The sequence below is a fragment of the Talpa occidentalis genome, unplaced genomic scaffold (genome assembly GCF_014898055.3).
Source record: "Talpa occidentalis isolate TD23 unplaced genomic scaffold, MPIMG_talOcc4v2.1 talOcc4.14, whole genome shotgun sequence".
Lineage (NCBI taxonomy): Eukaryota > Metazoa > Chordata > Mammalia > Eulipotyphla > Talpidae > Talpa > Talpa occidentalis.
Genome location: NW_023601433.1, coordinates 11,101,526 through 11,126,915, shown reverse-complemented (window position 1 = coordinate 11,126,915; position 25,390 = coordinate 11,101,526). Strand labels below are relative to the sequence as shown.

Below are 25,390 nucleotides of genomic sequence, written 5' to 3'. Positions count from 1 at the left end.
GTTGTTCCTTCAGTAGCAGCATAACCAAAATTTGGGGGTCCAGTTGCAGTCTATCACCTGTCAGAGACCACTCAACTCTTTTTTACTCTAAATGCCAAACAGGTGCCAATAAACTTTGGCTTTCAGCACACATGAGGCCATCTCTCTAACCTCAACCAGAAACAGGCAAAAAAGGAGAGGTCACAGGACTGGAAGACAGAAGCCCTTGGCTCGGGTGTTTTCTAGAAGTTCCTTTGTTCACTCCACTTTCCATCACCAGCTATCCACCACCAGATACTTAGATTAAAAAACCAAGAGGAAAAAAGATGGCCCTCGTCCCTTAGGAGATATAATAATGACAATATAATTGCTCTTTGTTGGGTCAGAGAAGGTGGAGCTTGACCCTGACCAGGGAACTAGGGAAGATTTTACAGAGGAGCCAATATCTGGCTCTAGAATGCAACTGATTTCATTCAATCAATTTCTCCAGTCAGGTCAGAAGGTCACTTTGGACAGCCCTACTAATAAGCAAAACCCATATCCTAAAGAAAACCAATATTCCAAATCCTAATACTAGAGCTTGGTTTTGCCTGAACAGCATGAAGTATTCTGTTTCTGCCTTTTTCTGTCCAGAAAAGGGAGTCACCCATGTTGCTCTGTGCACTGCACTTTATTCATTTCATTGCTATGTAGTAATGGGTAGACATCTGGGCTACTTTCAGTGTGGGCCTTTTATGAATCAGGCCTCTATAAATGACTTTGTGTCTATTATTCTGTACATATGAGCACGCAATTCTGTTAACTACATCTGTAGGCTTGGAATTGGCTCATTACAGCGTGGAGGTCAAGAGAGATAAACTGATAACAATGAAGAGCAGGTGGGGACTGAGAGCTCTGCTACTTTAGGCTGCAGAATCAAAGAAAGTCTCCCTGAGGAGGTGACATTTGAGGCGATTCAGGGAAGAAGAACCAGCTACAGCTGCTAGGCACTGGAAATAAGGGCAAGGCATCAAGAGCTCAGAGAGTCTAAACATTGAAAGTTCACAGACCCTTGATACACATGGTAAAATATCATTATTTGTTTCCAAACTTTAGAGCTACACTGTGGCATAAGAACCCTGAACAAAATCACAGAACAGGGAAATTTAGGGTGAAAAGCAAGCAAGTATTCTGTGAACTTTTACTTCATACTCCCAGTACTTCAACAGCTGCTACTTCTTAACCCAACTGCAGATGAACTCTAGATGGACACTGTCCACAGTATTTAACAAGACAGAGTAAAGAATAAAGGTTTCGAAAACTGAAAGCCAGAGTTTCACTAATACCTTCCTCTTCATTTCCAGTAATTACAAAGACAAGTATCTGCCTGAAACCACTGAAAAGGTTCACATTAGCAAGTAAGTGGAGCCTCATTTTACATAAGGTCTAATTTACCTTTGACAATTCTTTTAGCAAAAGTTCCTACTCCTCACCACTGGATATAAAGAGCTAATTAAATTCCCTTTAATGATACTTCTATTAAATGCCCTCTCTGTTTAACACTGGAGAAGGAGCTGCAGTCATGCAGAATGCTCTTGTCAGGGAAGAACTCACATGAGCTAAGAACTTTTCCACTGGCCATGGCCAATCTCCCTTGACCTCACCAGAGACTCAATATCCACCCCTACTACCTGAAGTGATGCAGGAACCAGAGAGGGATTTTCCCATCCCTGAGCTCGGAGCTAGCAGAGGGGCTCAACTATACAGAGGTGACTCTAGACCAAGGATAAAAGGAGAGGGTATATGTAGAGCAGAGGTCAAGAGTAAAGACAATGAAGTAGTGACTCTATCACCTCCTAGCTTTGTGACCTTGGACAATCTCTCTGAGCTTGAATTGCTTCATTTCTAAGATGGGGGTAACAACACAAGGGTAGCTAGGAACATTCTGCGCTGCTTTGTTGAGAGTAAAGGTTAAGCAAAGTTTATAGCTGTGCTTTCTTTTTTTATTATAATGATACATTATGCTTTTGATCATACACTACAAAACATGGTATAATGGGCTGTTCCCGGGGAGGCTGTGATGGGCTGACAGGCACTGTGTGTAGTCAGAAGCACGGCAGGGTGAGAGAATTCACTGGAGCCAGAGCAGAGAGCAAGGCAGGCAGAAGGACCGAAGTACACTGCTGAGGGGAGCAGCGGGCGGCAGGAGGGGTCTGCACGCCATGTGGGACCCTCGCGGGCGGACGGGGATCGAACCAGCACTGTAGAGGCTGTGAGCAGCTTTGCAGCCCAGTGCTCAACCGCTGCGCCACCAGGGGAGGCCCAGGTTTTACTGTTTAACAATTATTTTGACACATGGCTGGGAGATAACTAGTCCTGGTTAGCCCGGTTATTTTTCCTGGGTGAAAACTAGAGTCATCTGAGCTATAAATTATTATTCTGTACTATAATACCATCATTTAAAGTACACCCACATGTCAAGTGATTAAAGATAATTTGCACTAAAAAAAAAAAAAATGGTGTAATGGTTACATTTTTCAATCAAGTTGGCTTGACCAATGTACCTAGTTAGTTGGTCAAACATCAGTCTAGATGTTTTTGTGAAGGTATCTATTATTAAAAACTAAGATGAGAATGATGGTATTCCAGGGAAAGGGGACAGAAATTCATCTCTGTGAATGGACAGGACACATGGGGTTAAAGAAACAGTTCACACTGTCTAGAGTGTTGGTTACAAGGAAGAGAAAGGCAAGTAGGATGATGGTACTGCCTTGAAAGCTAGTGCTGGTCATCTCTATAAGAAGTCACCATGAAGTGAGTTGCTAGTAAGGAGGATGGAAGCCCCATGACATGTTCCAGTTCACAATGAAATGAATTATTAGCTGGCATAAATCTTGGTATATCTGATTTCTAACTTAACAGCTTTTATTTTTTTAGATTAATCCCAAGGTTTCTACAGACTGTACAATTAAACCCTTAAGTGAGTTACTAAAATGAGTTGAAATCTGCTACCAATGTGTGTACCTTTGGTTTACTTATATAGATAATTTGCACCAATTCCTTTCAAGTCAATGTTTCAGAGAACAAGCCTTGGTTTGAATCAGAGATGCCATTCAACATTTAACTCGAAACAAGCTAAATGAGTAGTGACATCATTTTGTCACTGAGATTATGTTCCCAAATATTCTTATGCTTTAACAAATTAATTCATATGCATTTTTACATCTATCACTTCACCAAACAATGTGTTAAAAGTAAAGGAGTAGTTTAAATTCCCTTACTGAGACCACCCAAAGAACTATCTTTTATCCTTTAGAAAGTATACTATGTCATCCACATGCTCATTAGTGTGGGTACTGCTACCTTTTTAGCAAAAAGAGTTTGTCTCAGCTTCAAATAAGGTGAAAAGGAAAGGGGAGAAGTAGATATGGAGAAGAAAGATACTATGCCACTCAGGTGAAACAAGCCTTGGTTTGAAAAAACCCAAGGGGGCAGAGACTCCTTTAAGGCTACGCTTTGTTCCATCTGAATGCATTCATGGCTTTCACTCTTGAAGGGTATTTTTCCTAGTTGCTACATTGACTTTTTTTTTTTCTTTAGTATTTAAAAAATGTTTGTACCACTGTTTTCTGGCCTTCAAAATTTCTGATTAGAGGGTAACAGGCTTCAGAATTTTTCTTTTGTATGTAATTTGTCATTTTACTGGTTGCTTCCAAGGTTTTCTTTTTATCTTTGGTTTTCAGCAGTTCTGCCTAAGCATGATTTTCTTTGTAATTTATGCTGCTGAAGGTTTGCTGAGTATTGTGAAAATGTAAATTTGTCTTTCATCTTATTTGGGAGTTTTTGGACATTACTTCTTCAAACAGTTCTGTTGGTGCGCCACCTCACTCTCTGTTCTCCTTGGATGCTAATAATACATATATCAGGCTTGTTAATATTATCTAGAAAATCCTTGATACTTGTGCTCATTTTTGTCTTTGATCTTTTTTTTCCTCTGTGCTCTTCAGAATGGATTATTTCAGACTTCCAGTTCACTATTTTTCTTTTGTATACAATTAGGATTAACTCCAAAAACAGCATCATAAGTATATTTATTATTTCACAAATTGTATTTTTCAACTATAGAATTTCCACTTGTTTCTTTTTTATTGTTTCTATTTTCTGGTCTTTCTATTCATTGTAAACCTGTTTTTCTTTACTTCATTAAGAATAGCTACCTTAAAATTCCTGTCTGACAATTTCAACATTTTGGGTTAACTCAGGTTAATCTTTGCTGATGGCCTTTTCCCTTGAGAATGGGTCACATTTTCTTACTTTTATATGTCTTGTAATTCTCTTATATCCTGGACATTGCAAGAGTTATATTGTGGAGACTCTGGATTCTGTTATATTCCTCTAAAGCTTAAAAGTAGTTGTGGTATTTTTACTTTGGCAGGCAATTAATTACTTCACTGGAATCTAACTGCAAACTGTATCTTGAGTAGTAGCTGAAATTACACTCCAGTTTTTTTATATGTAGCCAGCCCCCATAGAGGTGTGATTCAGGTACCTAATACTTCTTGTTTGGGGTGTGTAGGTAGTTCCCACATAAAAATAGACTGAACTTAAATCTATTTTTTAGTTTAATTTTTATTTTGGGGTATAACTCAGAACTCTGAATGCATTTCACATATAAAGAATTCGGTTACCCTGAATGACTATATTAAGCACTTAATCAAGTCAATTAACCAATTTGTATCCAGATCCAGTTATAAATGCTTATTTTCACAAAAAAATAAGCACTGTCTTGGTTGCTTATTTTTCTCATATATTGATTGCTTTTTTTCCTTATATAATCAGAAAATTAGAAAAACAACTAGTATAGAATCATCTTTGCCTTTAAACTCTTCTGAGTAAGCAAAAATGCCTATTACCACTTTTCTAAAAGTTTAACATGGGAGGGCTATATCTTTCTGGGTAAAATATGTAAGTGAAGACATTTACTTCTAGAGTAATAATAAGGAAGGACCCAGACAAAGCAGAAACCATAGTTTTCCATGAGGAAAAGAGCAGTGGATGTAAGGAAGCTGTAACTGCCAGCCTCCAGGATGGTTCCCATGATTCTCTGAGGAGAGGTCTTGCTTACTCCCTTATATAGTCACCTCCCACAATGAATAGAATTGACCTGTGAAATCAGTAGGTAAAACAGAAGTGACAGTGTGTGACTTTACGACTAGGTCATAAAAGATGCAATTATTTATTTTCTCAAAGATTGGAAGCTCTCATAAAATTCACTATCTCTTCTACCAGGCACCAAGTCAAAGATTAAAAAACATCTCTCTGCACACATAGAACTTTCTGACAGTCAATAACACTCATATCTAAATACCAAATTAGAAGGCTCTTTATGTTAAGTAAAAGCTATTCCTTAGTTTTGGTACAGACTTCAATCACTTTTTTTTTTTTTTTAAAGATTTATTTATTGATTGATTGATTGATACATACAAGCACTGGGTACAGTCAGAAGCGCGGGAGGGAGAGAGAATTCACCAGAGCCAGAGCGGGGAGCAGAGCAGGCAGAAGGACCGAGGTACACTGCTGAGGGGAGCAGCGGGCGGCAGGAGAGGTCTGCGCGCCATGCGGGACCCTCCTCCCGAGGCCAGGGAGCAGCCGGGGATTGAACCGGCGCTGCAGAGACTGCCGGCAGCCTCCCAACCCAGCGCTCAACCGCTGCGCCACCGGGGAGGCCCTTCAATCACTTTTTGATGCAGTCTCTGAAGGCCTTGGTATAGGACAAACTGCCTTCAGCCTTGGTACATTCTTGCATCATTCAAGTGTCTTGGTAATTAAGGTCATTTTACTCACCACTTGGAAAAATTAGTCTATATAAAAGATTCCTTAAGAACTCATTAGGAGTAATGAGTGAAGAGTATCACAGATGTCACATAATCAGCTTAGAAAAATCACTGAACTAAAAACTCTACCACACATTCTATTATCACTGCTTCACAGAAGGTTCTGGAGTATATCTATGGGCTTGATTTCATCAGCTATCTAGGCACTGAGCTCATCGAGGACTCTTGCAAGATAACAACTATGTAGGTTTCCCTACGGGAAGGCATCTGCTCCTAGGACTGCCCTCTCTGGAGTAATCACTGCTCAGTGCTCATCCCCTGGACCCACACCATCAGGGGAATGGCCAATCTCTGTGTACAACCATATCATCTTTTTTTTTTGCCAGGAGAGGATGAACTAGGTTATTCAGAATGTTGGGGATTATAAGGAGAGAGTCAAACATACTGTTTAAGAAGCCTCAGAGGTGTTCTAAGTATCCCTGGGCTGCTTAGGTGAGGAGAGTGAGGTCAAGGCAAAGCAGGTTCTTGGCATTGGGCGTTGTAACTAATTCCACACCACCCTTTATGGGGGTTGTAGAAGGAGAAGCTAATGCTGTCTTTCAAAAGTCTCACTGAGAAGGAAAACTTATTGCAAATAAGTTTATAGCAAATATTGCTTATTGCAAAGCTTATTGAAAATAAAAGCTTATCATTTCCCATTAACCAAAGCATCTGTTTTGGTAGCTAGAATCATGATTTGCATTGAGGGGCTATTCTAATTGTTGAGTTCTGAGTATTTCCAGTTGGTAAAATCCAAGACATGCAGGCTGTACTGTGGTAAAACTGTTACTGCAATGGAATGCAGAGAAAGAAAAGCTATTAAATTAATGCTGATTCTTCCAGTTTCGGTGACTGGTACAACTAAGCTTATGATGGAACGCATGGATTCATTTTTCTTTTGACTGGAAAATAATAAAAACATACTGACTGAACTCACAGTTAACTGAACTCAAGTACAATTCTCTGAATTTCTTGCCCAATATTCCTAACCTCTATTGGTATTTGGTTTAGTATATCAAGGCCATCAACAAAATTGAACAGGATTATTGAAAGTAGTTCATCTATTTCTGAGTTATGTCAGGACCAGTAATGAAGTAGGAACTAAACTAGCCAAAGAGAAACAAAGCTAGCAAAAGAGTTGAGATGCAGAATAAAATCTGAAGTCAGCCTTACCCACTGCACCCGATGACTTTATTGTACAGATAGGATGGCAATCCTTTCAGATGAATGTTGTTATCCACGTACACATACTGTAGTTCTCGAGAGCGACCTAAATCTGGATTAGAAAGAAAAGTACTATAATTTCTATAAGCATGCATCAATATAATGTGCAGTGTAAAGTTTAAAACATAAAATTAGGATATAATTCAAAATTTTTATTCTGAAAGATTCAACTCTGTATCTGCAATGATGTCAGCTGCAATATTAGATCATGACTATAGAAAAATTAACCTACCTAGCTCTCGAGATAAATGAAATAACTGGGAATAGAGCATTATTAAATTTGCTTCCCACATAAAAATCCTATTACTTTTAATAAACAATTTTAATTTAAGAATAAAGTTTATTGTAGGTCATATATGCAGTTTCATTTTCTCCAAAGAAAAAAATGTTCTACAAGCCAAGTTGGCAGGTCAGCCTAAGTGAGCCTCCTTCTGTACTGGTATCAATATTTACTATGTTTCCCTTGGGCAGAATGATGGGAAGAGGGGTAAAGAAGGGCTAGGGATCAGGCCCTGGCTGGGCTGGGGTTTCAAGAGCCAGGTATATGTGGGAATGGATAAAACAGGCCATCGAAACAGGAGGAGGAAGAAACAAAGGGAACCCCTAATCCCAGTTCCCAGTCGGGTATATAAAGGTGGGCAAGACCTGCAGGCTAGTGAGTAGAGATGGAAAGGGTTGCATCAGGAATGAGAAGAGGTGATAAAGGGGCCCCCAAAAGAAGTGTCTGCAACAGGAACAGGTATATCAGAAAGAGGTCAAATCCAGATGTTTTCCAGAAGTAGCTAGGTAATGGGGGGGCAAAGACTGGAGGAGGAATCAGTGAGGAGACAAGACACAAAGAGCTCAAAGGCCATATCTGGTCAACATAGGCAGCAGAGAGACTTCCACATGCAGGGGTCAGCCCCTTCTGCAGGCCCTGTGCTGGAGAATACCCGGCTTCCCTTTCCACTCCTAGCACCCCCCGGGTAGGGCTATTTGTCCCATTACCACAGAGGTACACAAGAGTCCTCAGCGGCCTTGCTAACCCTCTGCTTGCTAAAGCAAGAACATAATCTTTGAAACATATTCTGGAGTTCTGCTGGTGAAAATGGGAACCAGGTTGACAGAGATCTCTTACCCCTTGTCCTTCTTCAGTTTAGGAAAGTCAGAGGCCCAGATAGCTTAATTAGGAGGTTCTCAAGTGTATTTACATTTCAAAAGAAACCCAATGGAAATACGGATGTGAATATGATAGATATGAAGACAGTCATGAAAAATGATAGCTGTAACACAATACAATCATTGCTGTAAAGAGGTCTGTATAAAGGCTATGTGTTCCCAGATGGACTCTGGACCATTGGTTTCAGAGAGTAGGAGGAGGTTCTACAAGGTTGAGATAAGGAAGGGTTCCTGGTGCGAGAGGGCAGGGAGGGAAGGGTTAACACTTCCTCTCCACTGCTAGTCCCCTAACAGTACAACTGCCCGGGGCTAGAGGGACTAGAGCTGGAACAAGTTACAAAAAGGGGAACCAAAATTGGGAGCACTCTTAGGAGAAAAAAGAACTACTGGACCACAAGCCAGAGATACTGATGTCCTTTCCCAGTGTTGTGGCTTTAAAATATCTACCAAAATGGTGGGTGTTTCAGAGAAAGTCACAAAATGCCGTATGCCCCCTGCTCTGTTCTCCCCCGATCAGTCATCCATAGCTCCTTGGTTCTGAAGGTCTCCAGCAGCTTTATGGGGAGGAACTCCGGCTGTGAGCTGGCCATCTTGGAAACAGCTCCCTCTGGCCCCCTGGCAAGTCCTCAGGTTAGCATAGGCACAAGGCTATGAAATGTCTTGTTCTTCCTCAAAGTTTTGCCAGTTTATTTTAGCATCCATCAATGGATTTTGTTTCCAAAAATTGTTTCATAGTATTTATCTACTGATGATTTTCTATTATCCCTTTTTCTGTCCAGAGAAATTCGAATGCTTCTGAAAGGAAAAGTCATCCTTTCCCATTTATTTTGATTTTATATCAGTCTGAATTCATGGATATTTATTTTATTGGAAGGACTAAAAACCCAATACCATCACTTACTGTGTTGGTCAAAATGTTCCAGTTTTGGCAATTAGGAGCAGCCTGAGGCTGGCTCTTAGGTTCTTTTTAAAATTCTTCATTCTTTTTTGAACACTTTTTTATTCTCTGGCAGCACAAGATGTTCCCGGCTCGGCTTGTAGCTTCCCGGCCCTACCCCTAAAATCAACAGCTTCTCCAAGGAATCTCAGCTCCTTTTTGGAGGGACATGTTAAAACCTGGGCTGGCTCTGTGGGCTAGGTGTGCTCACCCACTGCTTTGCGGGGCCCTCATGGATACATCTCCAATCACGTGGGCATAGAGCCCACAGCTTCCTTACATCTATATTATTGGATGCATATCTTCAGTAGATTCTTAAAAGCCAACTTGCTAAACCAAAAGGTAAGTACATGCATAGATTCTTAGGGATCACCAAAATTTGCCTTTAGAAGGGTTATGCTAAACCGTATCCCAACCAGCAAAGTATAAGGCAACCAGTTTTGCCAGTCATCAACTGCTAAACTATGTTGTTATTATCTTTTAGTTTTCATTCTGACAGGTGAGAAATGGTATTTCAGTCTGCAATTTTCTAATTATGAGTTTGAACATTTTCAAGTATGTCTGAGACCTATTTTAATATATTTTTTTGTGAACTGTCTATGTGTTACATGTCTCTTCTTTCTCTCCTTGGCTAAATGAATAGGGTTTCCATTTGCACATAGGCTGAGGGGCATCGTAGTATCTTGCCCCTCAACCTGACCAGAATATGAAAGGAATGTGTAAAATTTAAATCACCACATGATTATTTTTTTAAAGCATAAGAATATGAAGTTAAAAAATAATGTATGTTGTTACTTTAGAAAACATATATATATACATATATATATATGTATATATATATATACACACACACACCTATCTACTGGTGTAAAAGACCATAAATTTTTAAAACATAGAGAAAATACCATTAGAAATACCAGAATTCACTTGCAATGAAAAACAAAAGGAATTTACTTAAAAATTACACTGTATTCCTATTCTAGATTTTTTCATGACTTCTCTGACATGTACACAAATCCTTTCATCATACACAAAAATCTGTAGACTTTAAAAGTATACGAAAAACCTGGGAATTTTTTAGAAAATGAAACTACAGTGACAAAATACAAATGAGCTCTGGTCTCAGATTTTCCCCTGAGGGAGGCTCAAAGAAAGATTCTTGAGTTTGTACAGAGGTAGGGTGGACAGGGTACTAATTAATGGAGTGAGAACACAGAGTTGGAGCCAGACAACCTAGGTTTGAAACCTTATTCTACTTAGTTGAATCCTTATTCTTTTTAACAATGTGTACACTCATCTGTATAAAGGGGTTACAATGCTGTCCCTTAACTAAGTGAGAATTACTAACAAAGTTTATAAATTATCATGCAGAATTTCTGGCACACAGCCTTCTTCGATATATGGCAGGTATTATTATTCTACTTATTATCAGTAAGTGCTATAGTTGGAAGTGCAGCCTACAGTAGGAGACCAATTAAGAAGGAATTCTCTTTGGCATGCAGCAAAAGCTACTAACACTTTTCTGTACTTTAATTGCACAGAAAAGAATGGGAGGCAAAAGCCTCTAGAGACAGTGATTCATCCCCTTGAGCCAAGGACAGAAAATGGGACATGACAGAGGAAGCACCTCTTTCCTCTAATATACACAAAAGAGCTTGTGCAAATCAAATGGCTACATGCAAAGATCATAATACAAAGTTAGATGAAAGTTGCTACTTCTTATATAGTTTAGATTTCTTTCCCATCTTAGTTTTATAAGAAAAAGACAAAGAGTTAATTTAGAAATGCTACTTGGTTTACATATTATTTTAGCTTTTTAATTATCCAGGGGATTCTGTTTTCACCTCCTGATCACTTTGTCTGGGGCATGTAATTTTTTATAGCTGCCTATAATGGTATGAACTATTTTTGGTTGAAGATAAAAGGCAGCCGAACAGGCTATGTTCAAAACTATTATACATAAGCCAATATAATACCAGGTGGGCATGAGTATTTAATACAGACACTTAAACTTCTCAAATAACATAATCTTAGGCAGGGTGGGGGAAGCCAGGACTGCAGAGACATGATGTACTGGGTTCTGGAGTAGCAACTGGGTCTCACTCCTGGCTTTCCGCTATCTAACTGCTGTAGAACACCAGGGGAAATGAAATACTCTGTGCCTGTTTCCTCCTATGTGAAGGGGGGAGAGTGACACCTATTTCATAGGTTTGTTATGAAGATTCAACAACGTATACAATGCCAAGATTGATCCTTTAATGACTGGTGCTTGTACATCTTAGTCTTTATCTCTCTCTGCAGAATATAAAGTGAAGATCACAAAACAGAGTGCAAGATAAAAAGAAAACCAGGCAACTGAGTTGGCTTTCGCTGACACAGCACAGCCTGCTGGTGAGGCTGAGACACTTAACTGCCAGGCAAGGTCAGAGGTTATACAGGCAGTGCTGTGACAGCCTCATAGAGCATGCTCTCCACCACAGAGCTATCTGCTGGCAAAACCCCAAGCATATTGGAATGGCATTTTAAATTATAATGAGGCTGAAATATGAGTATCTGCTATATGAAAAAGCTTAGTGATACTTCTGTTCTTAAAACAGAAAATCTTCACTCAATAATTAACTTGGGAAGAGACCATTCATCTACTAGCTAATGAGCTGGCTTGTTTCTTTATTCAATTAATTTTAATGTATCAACACCTTGCAATAAGTGCAATAAGTATACCATACAGTCATTTTTTTAAGTTATTATGCAAAAAACATTGACTATGCAAACTTTATAAAGCAAGGAAGTTGTCCATTGTGCAGAGGCTAAAATAACAAAACATTTCATGTGGCTTTTAAGTGTTGTATTGTGTTTATTTATTTATTTATTTATTTTTAAATCTTTTTTTTTTTTTTTATAGAGGCATGTTTTATTTATTTATTTATTTTGTTTGTTTTGTTTATACATGCACTGGGTACAGTCAGAAGCGCGGGAGGGTGAGAGAATTCACCAGAGCCAGAGCGGGGAGCAGAGCAGGCAGAAGGACCGAAGGACACTGCTGAGGGGAGCAGCGGGCGGCAGGAGAGGTCTGCGCGCCATGTGGGATCCTCCGCCGGTGGCTGGGGAGCAGCCGGGGATCGAACCGGGGCCGCAGAGGCCGCGGGCAGCTTCGCAACCCAGCGCTCAACCGCTGCGCCGCCACCGGGGAGGCCCTTAAGTGTTGTATTGTGTTTAAAATACCTTTTTTTATTCCTTCCAGACTCACAAAGTATTGTTAGTTAGAAATTAGCAAAAACTAGGAGACCTGCACAAATTCCAACTACGTTTTTGGTCACTCCAAGGTTCTGGCACACGTGGGCCACATGGTTTAAAATGGAGCAAAAAGCTCCTATGTGTCTAAGCTATCACTCTTTTAACGGTGCTGGAAAAGTCAGCACTGAATGACAGCCTGGGCTGAGCCCAATAGGTGCTGTTGCTCAGTGTGCACTGACCAGGGAGCAACTGAGTCACTGATCAAAAGGTGAATGATTCATTCTCTTCAACAAAAGAATGGGGCAATAGAGAGCACTACATCAAAGTAAGAGATCCAAATAGGTTTCCTGGAAAGTTCTATCCGTATTATACCAACACAGTTCAATAAGCCAAGATATTAGTCTTGAAAACAACATTTTATCACTATAAAATATTGGTTTCTTACAATGAATTCAGAGTAATTTATAGAGTATTTCAAAAAAATCTTTAAAACTAATTTAAATAACCTACATGCTGCTTTTGAAGAACAGAACTCTTTCAAAATAATTAGTTTTTCTAAGTGCTAACTTCTTTAAATACACTCACACCCAACCTTTATATATCATCATAGTCTTTATAAGCTATTCAACTTTTATAAAGTAAGATTTCACAGTGAATTATAATTTAATAAGATGCTTTATGCCCAGGAGATCATCAACAACTGTTAGATTAAAATAAATTGATTTTAATGAATTTGAATGACCGAGGGCTTCTTTTGCTGTTGTTTTAAATATTCTAGCATCTATTTCTGTTGCACAATTCAGGTAACAAAGAATTATAATAAGCAATGGGGTCAGGTAATGTGCTAGATACTTAAGGTGCAAAAGTGAAGACACAATACAGTCTCAATCCATTCTTACAGTCTAGTAAAACAATAAAGATAGTTTATATTTTTATTTTCATAGCATTTATAAGTTAGCGTATTTTCAATGGCTGCTCTTTAATTCTCACAATAGTGCTATGAAGTAGGTACTGATATACCCCTTACAGAGATTTTAGGCAGCTTAAATAGCCTTTCTAAGTCCCAAATCACACAGCTAATAAATAGCAAAGCTAGGATTTAAAAGAATGTCTGCTTCACCATGAAGTGAGCTGGACAGTGTCCCCCAGCTATCATTTCCACGTCTAAGGGAACATCCACAAAATGGAGAAAGCGATACTAACAGCAGGCTGCAGGGTGCTATGGGTGCCAGAGCACTGGCACTCTGCCCAAGTGTCCAGGTGTCATGTCAGAGTTGGATCTTGAATGAGGCCAGTGTTTTAAAAGAACACATAACTGGGGGCTAGTTCTGACATAAAGATTTAGGGCAGTAAATTAAGGAAATATCAAGAATTTCTTCAGAGAAGTTTCCAGAGAAAGAGATGTCAGGCCGACTACCCATCATAGACTCCGAATTACAACAGCGTTATCTTCCCGTGCTAGGGAAGCCACCATGGGGAACTAAGTGCTTCACCCCACTTTTCCCCTTGAGCTGCTGCTCAGTTGGATTTGAGTTCCCCCAAAGTTCCCCCCCAATCAAAAACTGACAACTTTACTGAAAACTGTGACTGACAAAAACTCCAGATTCTTGCTTTGAAGTCAACAGGCATCTTCCAGACTTCACTTGCACCACTTCCTCCATCACTAATTAAACTGCCCTAAGTTCCAGAACCAAATCGACTAAAATTTTGCTGGCAAACATTCTGCCCCTGGATCTACCCTCATATTACCATTTTTTTTTTTTTTTTTTACATTTGTACTTTTAAAAGAATGAACAGCAGTTCTCTCTTTTGGCTTCCTTGCCCCTCCCAGGCCTGGTTCCCTGGCCTGGGAGTCCCACTTTATTTCTGCTCTTTTTCTCCTCAATAAACTTTTTTTCTTCTAAACAAAACAAACAAACAAACAAACAAACAAACAAACAAAAAACAACAAAAAAAACACTAATATTCTAGAAATCAGAGTTCATTTTCTTCATATTAATTACTCCCTACCCACAAATCCTTCTCTAAATCTTAGCAAAAAATACACATTTATCCATTTAAAGCTCACCATCTCTAGGTGAACTTTTCTCCTTACACATTAGCATAGTAAAGCCAGCATCTGGTCCACACTGCAGATGTCGTAATAAATAACCCTATTAACTCCCGAAGAAACTTTAGGTCAAGAGCAAAGGCCCAAGGTGATGAAAGAAAAATAAAGCAGAGGTAATCATTAAGACAGTAGGAAAGGGTCAGATGCGTAAGCAGAACCAGAATGAAGGAAAGAATTTTTGTTACAAACACTTGCAAAAAGACAGAGCCCCAAAAAAAGCACTGAACATCCAATTTCTTAAAGAGTAGGCACTCCAGAGTTTAATTCATAAAATAATTCTCCCCGATCTCTTCCCATTACTGGTTTTTGATCTTTGCTTTCATGCTCTTCTTTCCTTCTTTTTCACCATGTGTTTGATTACAGACCTGACCACAATCCTTAGGGAACACCATTTCAGCCACACGCTTTGGTCCCTCCTTGCAAAGTAACCATCATTCCTTCTGCTCAAAAAGGTACTAATTTCAACCTCTGGGCCTGGTTTGTACTAGAAAAAACTTTTTAACACTAAAACTTGTTTACGACTACAAACTTTGAACACTGTTCCTACTAAACAGTGACCTCAAGGCTGTAGCTCTTCAACCTGCAGATCAAATACATTCAGGGTTCAGTACGGCTTACATTCATCTCTAAGTCAGGGATTAAAAAATTATTAACTGGTTTCCATCTGGTTTCAATACTGGTTTGAATGGTTTTACCGCAAGGACTTAAATATTTTCTTAAAACAATAGTAAACGGCAAATCATTACCCAACTTACTAAACACATAGGGAATGCAAGAACAAGCAGCAATAGGAAAAAACAACTGTGGTTAACAGCTTTGGGTCTTTTATATGCCATCTGCAATATGAGAAGGGATTTCAGCATGGGTTTTGAAAACGCCCGGAAGCTAGTTTCTAGAATTGTACCACTGCTTGACACAAACTATTTTTTTTAATAGAGGGTGTTCAATTTCTACAAAGGAAAAACAATGACAAGCACGAGAAAAATTAGAGTGATCTTGTTATGTGATAAAAAGGCCAACTTTATATCCTTATCAAAGCCACTCCACAGCAGAAAGGAGCTATCATTTCACTCACAGCACAAGTTCTTGGCACACAGAATAATTTTTCCCACTAGAATGCAGTAGACAAAAAGGGACAAGGGACAACTCTGAGACTGAGAGTTGGCCTAACTCTGCCACCCCAGCTAGTAGGAAGCTAGTAGGACTAACTACTAGCAGGAAGCTATTCTCCACTAAGTCTGAGTTTACTAAGTGATAGTTTATGCACCAGGAGATTCTATAAATCTCAACATCACCTGCCAAATTTTATGGCTAAGAATTCAATCATTGCTTTCTAAATGAACACTCAATAATAATTTTGCCTGCTGATGTGAGTGCAACTTTTGTTTTCCTAAACTATAGATGTTAGTGACATTGACTGGTGACCTAGTACTTCCTAGGCTAACTAAAAAATGCTTTTTCCATAGCAATTTACACAGGCAACGGCATAGTCCTTATATCTATTATTCAAAATTATAAACTTGTAAACATTACTGAAAAACTGAGCTTCTAATCATTTGAGAGGAACCAGTAATACCTGACAAAATGTCTTAGAGGAAAAAATCCTTTTCTTTGTATTTTCCTACACTTGCAGGAGTCCAGAAGTGAGTCCACAGTTCTGTGAGCTATTTAGTTAATGGAGCTATACTGAATCCACAGCAAATATTCATGCTCCTAAGGCTCTATTAAATCTCACAGCATTAGGCTCAAGCGATTACGTTCCCCTCCTCCTCACTGACAGTCACCACTGTGGATAAAGCTTCTGTCTGTCGGCCAACCTGTCACTCAGTTGTCACGGTACAGTTATAATATAAGCATCCTTTTTCTTGATGCATTCTTTTATCTTAAAAAAAGAACATACACGAAGAGTGTTAATGGTTTAGATAGTGTAATAAGTGATTTAAGTCTTCCTTACATACAGTTTCTCAAGTTGCTTTTTGAAGAGGCTATAATCTGACATTCTTTTCAGAAGCTCCATTAAAAAAAAAAACAAAAAAACTGCTTATCTCCTAAAGCCAAACTTTGGCAAGAAACTGAATTTACTAAGTAGCTTTCCAAAATAAGATTCCTACCTCCCATCATAGGCAGAGCTATCATAGTGCCCATTTTATAACTGTCAAGTCCCTATATGAGGCTTACAGAATCACCGTGCGTTTTTTTTTTTTTTTTTTTTTTACATTTTAAAAGGACAGGTTTATTAGGAAAAGGAGAAAGAAAAAAGAGACACCTGCACAGACATAAGTGGGCAGAGAGTTGCTGCTGCTGCTCTGCAATGGGAAAAGGTTTGTGAAAAGAAACGCCTGCACAGTCATAGTCAGGCAGGAGAGATGCCAGACGCACTATTAAGGAGTCTTTGAGTTGAAAATTTTTAGTTGGTGTGTGTGGTTTGTGTGTGTGCACATGTGTATGCATACACAGAGTCTCCACACTATGGCAAAGAAGACCACTATTTGCTAAAATTCCAAGACCAACTCAGCTCTTGGTGGAGGCAGAGCCAGTGGCTGCATGCCTCATTTGACAATGTCTGGACAGTTCTCAGCATTAGCCAGCTTTGGTTTATCACAAAGGAGATCAAGAAAAGATTTCAAGTATGCAAACTCCATGGGAGGATAGCTATGGACTTATTTTTTTCCTAAAATCTTAATTTGAATTTCCTTTCCAAATTCACCTTCCTGGTGGCAAACAAAATAAAACAAAAACAAGACCGAGAAGACTGTTGATTGTATCAGTGTGATATACAATGTCTTCCATGTCACCCCAGACATTACCAGAGGTCAGGTTCTCACTGGAATGGATTCCCTCCTCACCCAACCCCACTAGCACCACAGCACATGTTCAGCTGAGTCACTCCTGAAACAAGTAGGAAGGAAAGGCAAAGGACTATGGGAATGAGGAGCTTTGGCTGAGGAACTGTGATGAGGACCCAGGGCATGGAAACTGGCTGGATTTGAAACTAAGCCCACAGTCCCAAGATTAGTAAAGAAGATTCATTATGTTAAAAAAAGTTTAATTCTTGTAGGATTCTAGGCAGAATTAGGGGTCGAGAACTGGAACACACTCTAATAAGAGGACTTCCAGCACCAGACAAGAGACCAGGCCTCAAGGCAGGATGGAGCCCCTCACTGTATGAATGGTTTAGACTTGAGACAAATTCTATGTGATAGAAGAAAGAACTTAGAGCAGAGATTTCTTTTTTTTTTTTTTAAAGTATTCTCTCTCTCTCTTTTTTTTTTTTAAAGATTTATTTATTTATTTATACAAGCACTGGGTACAGTCAGAAGCGCCGGAGGGTGAGAGAATTCACCAGAGCCAGAGCGGGGAGCAGAGCAGGCAGAAGGACCGAAGTACACTGCTGAGGGGAGCAGCGGGCGGCAGGAGAGGTCTGCGCGCCATGTGGGACCCTCCTCCGGTGGCTGGGGAGCAGTCGGGGATCGAACCGGCGCTGCAGAGGCTGCGGGCAGCTTCGCAACCCAGCGCTCAACTGCTGCGCCACCGGGGAGGCCCCGAGATTTCTTTCTTAAAATATGAACTCCCTAAGTGAAACAAGGTTTACTTGTCAACTGGGAATGATGCTTTATTCACCACAAAAATGAACAGATAATCTTCAAAATATACAGAATATTGAAAACCAACTAATCTTCCTAGTCAAGGAAATGGATGTTTTCCACCTTATCCCTTGGTTGTTTTGCTTTGCCATTTAAACACAATCACTTACCGAGCGGCAAAAATGCAAGACGGTTTCCAGCCATGGAGAGTTCATTGAGGCTGGGCAGCTGGCAGAGATGGCGCGGCACACACCATAGACGGTTTCGGTCCACGGTGAGGTACTGCAGAGAAAGGCACAGGTGAAGCCTCTCGGGTAAAGTTAGCAAACGATTGGTAGAAATGTCTAGTGTCTGCAGCTCCTTCAAATCGCCAACCTCTACAACCAAAATCAAAATTAAGATAAATTGCATCCTGAATAACTGAATTGAATTAAATTAAATGAATCAAAGCTGTCACAGTTCAACCAAATAAAATCAATAACTGCAACTATTGCTACAGATATAAAAGTTGAAGCTCAGGAAAACCTAGGTAGGTGTCTGTAAATTAGTATGCCAGAATTTTTTTAAATGGAGAAAAGTACTGGCATGAAGGAAAGCCACAAAATGGTAAATGTGAGCCAGAAGTCTGTTATTATGGCTTTTGCTTCTTGATGCATCAAAAGTTGTTGCGAGGGTCAGAAGAGAATAATTAGTCACTTCACGGCACTTGGTTTTTGCTACTTTTGTGATTTTTGCTTTTTATCTTAGTAGACAGAAGATATACAAATATAAATTATAGTATCAGGTGTACGCCTTGTATATTTTTCCATTTGACTAAGTAGTTTCTGGATTAAAAATTTAGGATATCCTTTGGATGTTTTTACCAAGGTAAAGATTATAATAATAAGACGAAGTTATCTGATGACATCTTTAGCTACTGTCCAGTCATGTGGTTTAAAAAACCCACTCAAAATACACAGGACAAAGACTTACTTTTATTCCACCCCAGTGAAATCCCTCCACTTATTTTCTCATCATTGATGTCTACAGTTGCAATCTGTTCCATGGTGAGTATAATTATGTCCTTGTCAAATACCAAAGCACTAAGTTAGAAGGTTGGGATGTTCTTTATAAGCTACTTCATCTTTCTCAGGGAAAATCACCATGAAGCATCTCTGGGCAGAGGAAGTTCTGCTGAGCAATCTCAAGAGGGAGGACATTTACTCTGTCCTAGGACAGTACACTTGAGGCTCTACAGAAAGCCCTATGGAGGGCAAGTCCACTCTTTCTGCATCATGGAACTTCCACATTGAGAACCACTGGGCTGTCACCTCTCGGCTGCTCTAATCCTGACTCGGTTCCACCAGCCACCCCTCTTAGGAGACGGTTTCCCATGTTCCATGTGACTACATCCCTGGGCACATTCCAGTTTATCTAGGGCTTTGATTAGTATTGGCAATGCCTTCTCTATTGGATAGAAAATCTTCTGTCCGCTTGGACGCTTACTTACACAGATCAGCTTTTCTTATTGCTACAGATGGAGCTGGCAAACCATGGTTCACAGACAAATTCTGGCCCATGGCCCGCTTTTGTATTGCCCACAGCTAAGACTGGTTTTTACATTTTTTAAAGGGAGGAAAGCAACAACAAAAACAAAAAAGTATGACAGAGACCATATGTGGCCTGCAAAGCTTTAAAATATTTACTATCTCCCCAGTTATAGAAAAAGTTTGCTGATCTTTGTTAGAGACTTACTATTCATAGGAATATTTTTAATAACTACTTTTATACAATAGAAATAAAAGCAAAATACATTAATTTCTAGTTGCTTTTCAAATATTTGCAAGGGATTTGTGCTAGGAAGTTCACAACTTATGACCCAATTTCTCTGATCAATACTGAACAAAATGCATATTTGGAGATGGGCAGTTGGACAGTATGATGATAGAGAGTTTTGTCATACTGGAACCTAACTGAGACATATGGGAGTCAGTTTTGCTCTCGACTCTGTTAGCACAGCACTTTACCTCGTTAAGTCCGCCTCCCTCCCTATTTCGCAGACAAAAAAAATCACTTATGATTTGAGGTATGTGGGAGTGAGGGAACTGAGGAAAGAATTATCATTTTAGAATTGAATAAAAAGAAGAAAAAACTAGAGACTTCGGAATTCACTTTGTGAAGAGATTATAGAAGTGAAATGAGACAAAAGTACATTTAATCAGCTACACACTATGGCGTTGGGGCTAAGAGAAGAACGAGACAAGATATCTGCCATTGAGAATCATATTACATACAAGAGAAAATGTATGGTAGGAGCTCAGAGACAAGAGCTAGATGAGGGGTTGAAGAAGTCATTGCAAAATTCACTGAAGAAGATGGAAACTTGAAAACATGAAAGAAAAATAATATGAAAATAATCCCATTTACAGTATCACCCCAAAATAAAATATTTGGGGATAAACAAAGGAAGAGCAAAATTTAGCTGCTGAAAGCTACAAAACATTGTTGAGAAAATTTTAGAAATCTAAATGGAGAGTCATTTCATGTTTATTTTGAAGATTTAACATGGATAAGATATCAATGTTATGCTCTCCAAATTGACCTAGAGATGCAACACAGTTCATAGCAAAACCCCAGAAGGCTTCTTTTTTAGTAGAAATTAATAAGGTGATTTTAAAATTTTTATTAGAAATGCAAAGAATAGCCTAGATAAACCAAGCAACCTCAAATACAAAGAAATACCTGCAGAAGCCAAAACAATTTTGAAAATGAAAAATAAATGTGCTTCAGTAGATAAATCGACATGCTGGTATTTCCTTACAATGAACTACTACTCAGCAATAAAAGGGAATAAACTATGCACACATGCAACATGGTTGACCTCAAGTGATAATGCAGCAGAATATCAGACACCAAGGGTATGTATAAATAGCACCATTTGTATGATATTATGGAAAGGGAAAAACTATAGAAATATAAAGGAACAGGGCGTGGCATAGATGAAAGCTGGTGTGCAGGTGAGTACAGTATTTCAGGATGTTGGAGCTCTTCTATATTTGATCATGGTGAGAGTTACCTCAAAGGGTGAATTTTCCTTTAGGTTAAAATAAAAATACTAATACAAAAAGTATAAAATTCTTTCTGAAAGTTAAAAATAGCATGTATATTAAAGCAAAGTTTTGAAAGTTCCACATATTGTTTATCAGAACATTGTAAGTAACAGAATAATCTTGGTATAAACGCATCTAATTTAGTTTGTTAGCTGTTTAGCTTCTAATAATGCGTTACTAATGTCTTTTTCAACATGGTATTATGCTATTTTTAATAAAATTGCCTATAATGGATTTTATCATTAATACATTTAACACCTTAGAAACATTATGTCAACTTGAAATTAATGTAGAATTATTAATGCAGAGTTACAGAGCCTTCTTTTTGTAATTCTATACTCCAATCCCTAGGGTATGAATACCAATTTGTATACTCAAAGTTAGTGTGCCTGACTTCATAGTAATTTGCATTTTTAGTTTTATGCTAAATATACAATACCTTAAAACTTTTCAACTACTTAGAGTATCCTGAAATGATTGTATTATTGCCACATAATTATTACTTGCGCGGAGCATAAAAATAACATTAGAGTGCCGATTTCAAAAGAAAACAGTAAGTTTCCTTTAAACCATCATTCTCTGCTGATGTACACTGACCTAACCTAAAATTTAAATGGGAACGGGAAGGAAGCCACCCACTCCATGCCAGGACAATGACCACAGAGAGTCAATAACAAGGCTTGGTATTTTCAAACACTGACTTTTTCCAGGACAGCTAAAAACAGCTCTAATTTGAGCTCCAAAGCATACCAGATTAGGAGAGCATACAGAGAAATAAAAGATATTTCAATGCCAAATTCCATTCTATATATCGTAAGTGTCCCTCCTTATATTCCTCCTCTGGACTGGGCTGAAGAAAGTACATACTCTGGTATATATTAATAGAAAGAGGTTCAAACCATAACACTGTTACTTATTAGCTATACAACTTTGGGTTGAGTAATTGGCTTCATGTTTAAAAACAAATCACCTGTAAAAAAAAAAAAAGACAGAATAACACCTACCTCAAGTGAGTAAATGAAATATCCCACATAATTTGATAACACTTTTAACCTCTTAGATATTATTTGAGACAGCTGAGATCAAATCCTAGACAGATATATTCCAAAGTCAAAACAAATGGTTAAATTAGTATTTCCTTTAAAGGGAATTTAATCTGCTTATCTGACATGCAAATGAAAAACCTAATACCTTAATTATTGTCCATGTGTTTTTTAAGTAGCCTGTCTAAAAAAGACCTCGTTTCCACGTGGTTCTAAACACTTTCACAGAGCAGGTAGTAAGAGTTTATACTTAAGAACTTTTAAATCATTTTTATTAAAACAAAGAAATATATAATAAGCCCTTTTATGAAATGGGGAATGGTCAAATCTGGGAGCTCCATGATAACTTGTCATTTCCTTTAGGAGTAGAGACAAATAGAGAGCCCCAGGACAGGCCACCCTACAAATCATGCATGGAATTTGTCTCCGATTCATTTTTGACACAGAAGTCAAAGTGATATTCAAACATGAATCAGATCATGTTCCTTCCCTATCCAAATTCTGCCCCGAATTCCTGCTGTATGTGCATAAAATCTTAATCTACTAGCAATAAGGCCCCCTGTTCAACCCTAGCCTTCCTCCCTAAGTCACCTCACTACACTCCAATTACTCTGCCCTTTCTGGCCCAAGAACGTGTTAGGGTACTTCTTCCCTCAGGCTATTTCTTTCTCTCAAAGTGTCAGGCTATTTCCTTTCCTTTGAATCTGCTACTGTCTCTTCAGGGAAGTTGTTTTAAACTCCTCAAACTGTGGACTCTCTCTTGTTTTCTTTCAGAACTTTACCATAGCATTTTCAAAAAGGCCTTCCCTTGACTCTCTAATTAAGTAGGTCCCCTCTTTTCTAAGTATAGTATCCTCTTTTAGTTCCTTCCCTGAATTAACCACAATCTTTAATTATTTTGATTATTTATTTACTTATCTATTAAACCATAGTGTGTGCCACTAGAAATGATTTATGTAGAGCAGGGGATTCGACTGTCTTATTTACTGCCATATTCCTAGCCCCTAGCAGTGTCCAACACATGGCACTGACTCAGTAAATATTCTTGGAATTAATTAATGAATCACTTAAGCTATCTCACTTGCTCAATGACCACAGTCCAAGACTAGCAATTTACACACAAGACTCACAATTTATAATTCAAATTTGTTTAGCAAAATTACAACTGTTGTGGACATATGAGACAAATCAAGAATCCCTGAGAAAGGGGATATGACATATAAGACTGCCAGAGGTCTGTTGCATACTACACATAATTTAAGTGTTCCCCAATGTATTATAATTATTTCTGGGAAGGCAAATGATGGGGGTTTTCTAGAAAAGAGATTAACGATAGAAGAGTAGTTTCCTACATATGAAATAACCCTAGATTATTACACATTTTATTTCTTGTGGATGACGACACAGTTGGTAAAATTTTAGAGAAACAAAATGTACATAATTCAGAAAGAATGACAATAAAATAATTTAACAAGAATTTCAGAAGTTATGTAATCAAATAAATATCGTCCTTTAAGGTCATCAGTCAGCAAAGCTAATCCAATGATGTTTCATTCCTGTTTTTTGAAATTTGTTTTGAAATTTTAGCCTTCAGATCTTGATATAGAATTACTGGATTTTAGAAATCAAAGGCATCCTAAGATGGGTAAGGATTTTCTACCACTAATTTTCTTGAGAAGAACATGCCTCAAATTCTGAAAGCAAATCCAGAAAAAAATTTTTTTTTAAAGTTTAAACAAGAGTATCATTTGCAGAATAACTTATGTTGAATACGTTCAATGACAGCTCAGGAGAGTTCTTATAACAATGGTGCTCAGTTGTTTTTGGAATTATTTAGAAACTCTACCAGGAGATCTTATCACAATTTGGAAACCACAGAGCCTTGTTGGAATACGTGTATCTTCAAGGATAATTAATTTAAAGGATTTAACAATGATTTGATTTTATGAATTTAGAATGTGGGTATATTTGGCCAACTATTAAATCATTTCACATGTAGAAAGGTATACTAAACAAATTCCTCTATCTGGAAAGACCAAATTCATGCCTTAATTGATCCATATGATGGTCTAGAGTCTGAATTTGGTTCATATTAAGCTTCAATAAGATGAAGGGAGTGGCTACCTGTGTGACTCCAACAGGGCCGGAACTTCCCTTATCACACAGCACGAGGATGCATGCTTCCTTGCACACGTGCTCCCTCTGGTGATGGCAGACACATGTATCCAAGGATGTCATGAGTTAAACAGGTGCTGGGAGAGACTTGCTTTGGAACTTTTTCACCAGTTGCGTTGTTTCCAAGGGATACCTCTTTTAATATATTACTTAGGGTTTGCTAGCATAGAAGAAAACTGTCCTCACTCATAGGGGTTTACTAGATATTCATAACTTTGAATGTGTGGTAGGTTATATTTAATAACAAATCATCATAATAGAAAATAAAATTAACAATATCAGAAAGGTAACTGAGACACTCTATTAATTATGCATTTGTTTTAATAAATGCAATATGCAAGAACTTTATTTTAAAGTTAATAAAATCAAACTGGCAATTAAGAAGTTCTCTTAGTTATGAAAGCTAATTAACCATTATAAATTTAGGAGCTTTAAAATTCAAAGCTCATGAAATCTGAGACACAGCGCAGAAAACTATGATTTGACTTAAATGTTTATACCTGGATGTCAAGTTTGCCAATTAATTCCCAACAGAAATCTAAAAATGTTAGACAATACTTCAAAAAAGAAATTCATATTGCTTTCATGCTTTACCTAGTGCTCTATTCGGAGACTCTAGTTACATGTTCTTTAGAGTAAGCTACTTACCAGTTACTTTTTGGTAACTAACCAAACAGTCAATTTGGCCTTTTGAGGTACCTAGCAACATTGTCACTGAGAATATCACAAAAGAAAAAGCCAGATATTGCTAAGAGGGAATTACACGACAACTAACTGCTAGAGGGAAATGGCATGCATCTCTCTCTCCTTCAAATATACGATCTTTGAAATGTAAAAGCATTTATTCTAAAATTTATCATGTTTATAATTGCTTTGTGTCAATACATGAATTACTACTTTGAAATATCCTTTATCATTCTGCAAGATTCAAGGAGATCACTTACAGATTTTCATTTTATATTTTTGTGATTATCTATATCACAGATTTTTTTGTAGGTAAGCTTT

General features: G+C 38.3%; 1 protein-coding gene across 4 annotated transcripts in view; it reads right to left on the bottom strand.

Moving 5' to 3' along the window:
• The window catches only part of LRRC28 (leucine rich repeat containing 28), a 99,437-nt gene that overhangs the window by 19,628 nt on the left and 54,419 nt on the right, over positions 1–25,390 (bottom strand). For 3 of the 4 annotated variants that reach the window (XM_037510059.2, XM_054694761.1, XM_037510060.2), the window contains exons 6-7: positions 18,249–18,455; positions 7,005–7,107 (exon numbers count right to left, since the gene is read on the bottom strand). In XM_037510059.2, coding sequence (XP_037365956.1) covers positions 7,005–7,107; positions 18,249–18,455 — 310 coding nt within the window. The remainder of the gene's footprint in view (positions 1–7,004; positions 7,108–18,248; positions 18,456–25,390) is intronic. The other variant, XM_037510061.2, reaches the window with a different exon arrangement.